This window comes from Plasmopara halstedii (genome assembly GCF_900000015.1).
Source record: "Plasmopara halstedii genome assembly, contig: Scaffold_1875, whole genome shotgun sequence".
NCBI classification, from domain to species: domain Eukaryota; phylum Oomycota; class Peronosporomycetes; order Peronosporales; family Peronosporaceae; genus Plasmopara; species Plasmopara halstedii.
In genome coordinates this window covers 469-1,041 of record NW_020188783.1, presented here as the reverse complement: position 1 = coordinate 1,041, position 573 = coordinate 469, and the positions used below count along the sequence as shown (strand labels likewise).

The following is a 573-nucleotide window of genomic DNA, read 5'->3' as shown; positions in this document are numbered from 1 at the left end:
ATAACGATATGAATGGTACAAGGCTCACTTGGTCGTCTGTGGAGACTAACAATGTATCAGACCTTCCACTCATGCCAGGGTTGTGTCAACACCATTCGAAATGGAAGGTAACGATACGGCACGGCGCTGAGCCAAACGTATACATCGAGACCAAAAAGGATGGTGACTTTGACAGAAATGAGGAGTAAGACTTTTCTGCGCTAAGACCGGTCTTTAAGTGTGAACAGATTTGTGGAAATAGCTCGTTTGTGTGCGATGAGCTCGAACATCTTAATCGAGGGCGTGTCTGAATTTGCCAGAAGACGGAGCGTGTTAATGTAAATATAATATTATGGGGGGTGTAGCTGTGGATTGCTCCCCCATTAGATATTTCCGCAACTTTTATGTAAAAGGACAACCGAGTGTACCATGGTACAGGTATACTTTTGACGCCTTTTTTGCCAGCCAAATCATCCGCGTGAAGGACAACCACGGTAAGTTTCGAATGAGTCAAATGCGGGCTCGTTCTGCGAAAGCCAATCGGCTGCAGTATTGTCGTTATCAAAGTACATCCACATGTAAGGCAATGGGTTA

General features: G+C 45.0%; 1 protein-coding gene across 1 annotated transcript; it reads left to right on the top strand.

Moving 5' to 3' along the window:
- Positions 1 to 8: 8 nt before the first annotated feature.
- PHALS_02239 (uncharacterized protein) lies at positions 9 to 290 on the top strand (the record flags this gene model as incomplete). Its single annotated transcript, XM_024716702.1, has 2 exons — positions 9 to 184; positions 242 to 290. 2 exons carry the CDS (start codon positions 9 to 11, stop codon positions 288 to 290), a joined length of 225 nt encoding a protein of 74 aa, XP_024582274.1.
- Between the last annotated feature and the right edge of the window lie 283 nt (positions 291 to 573).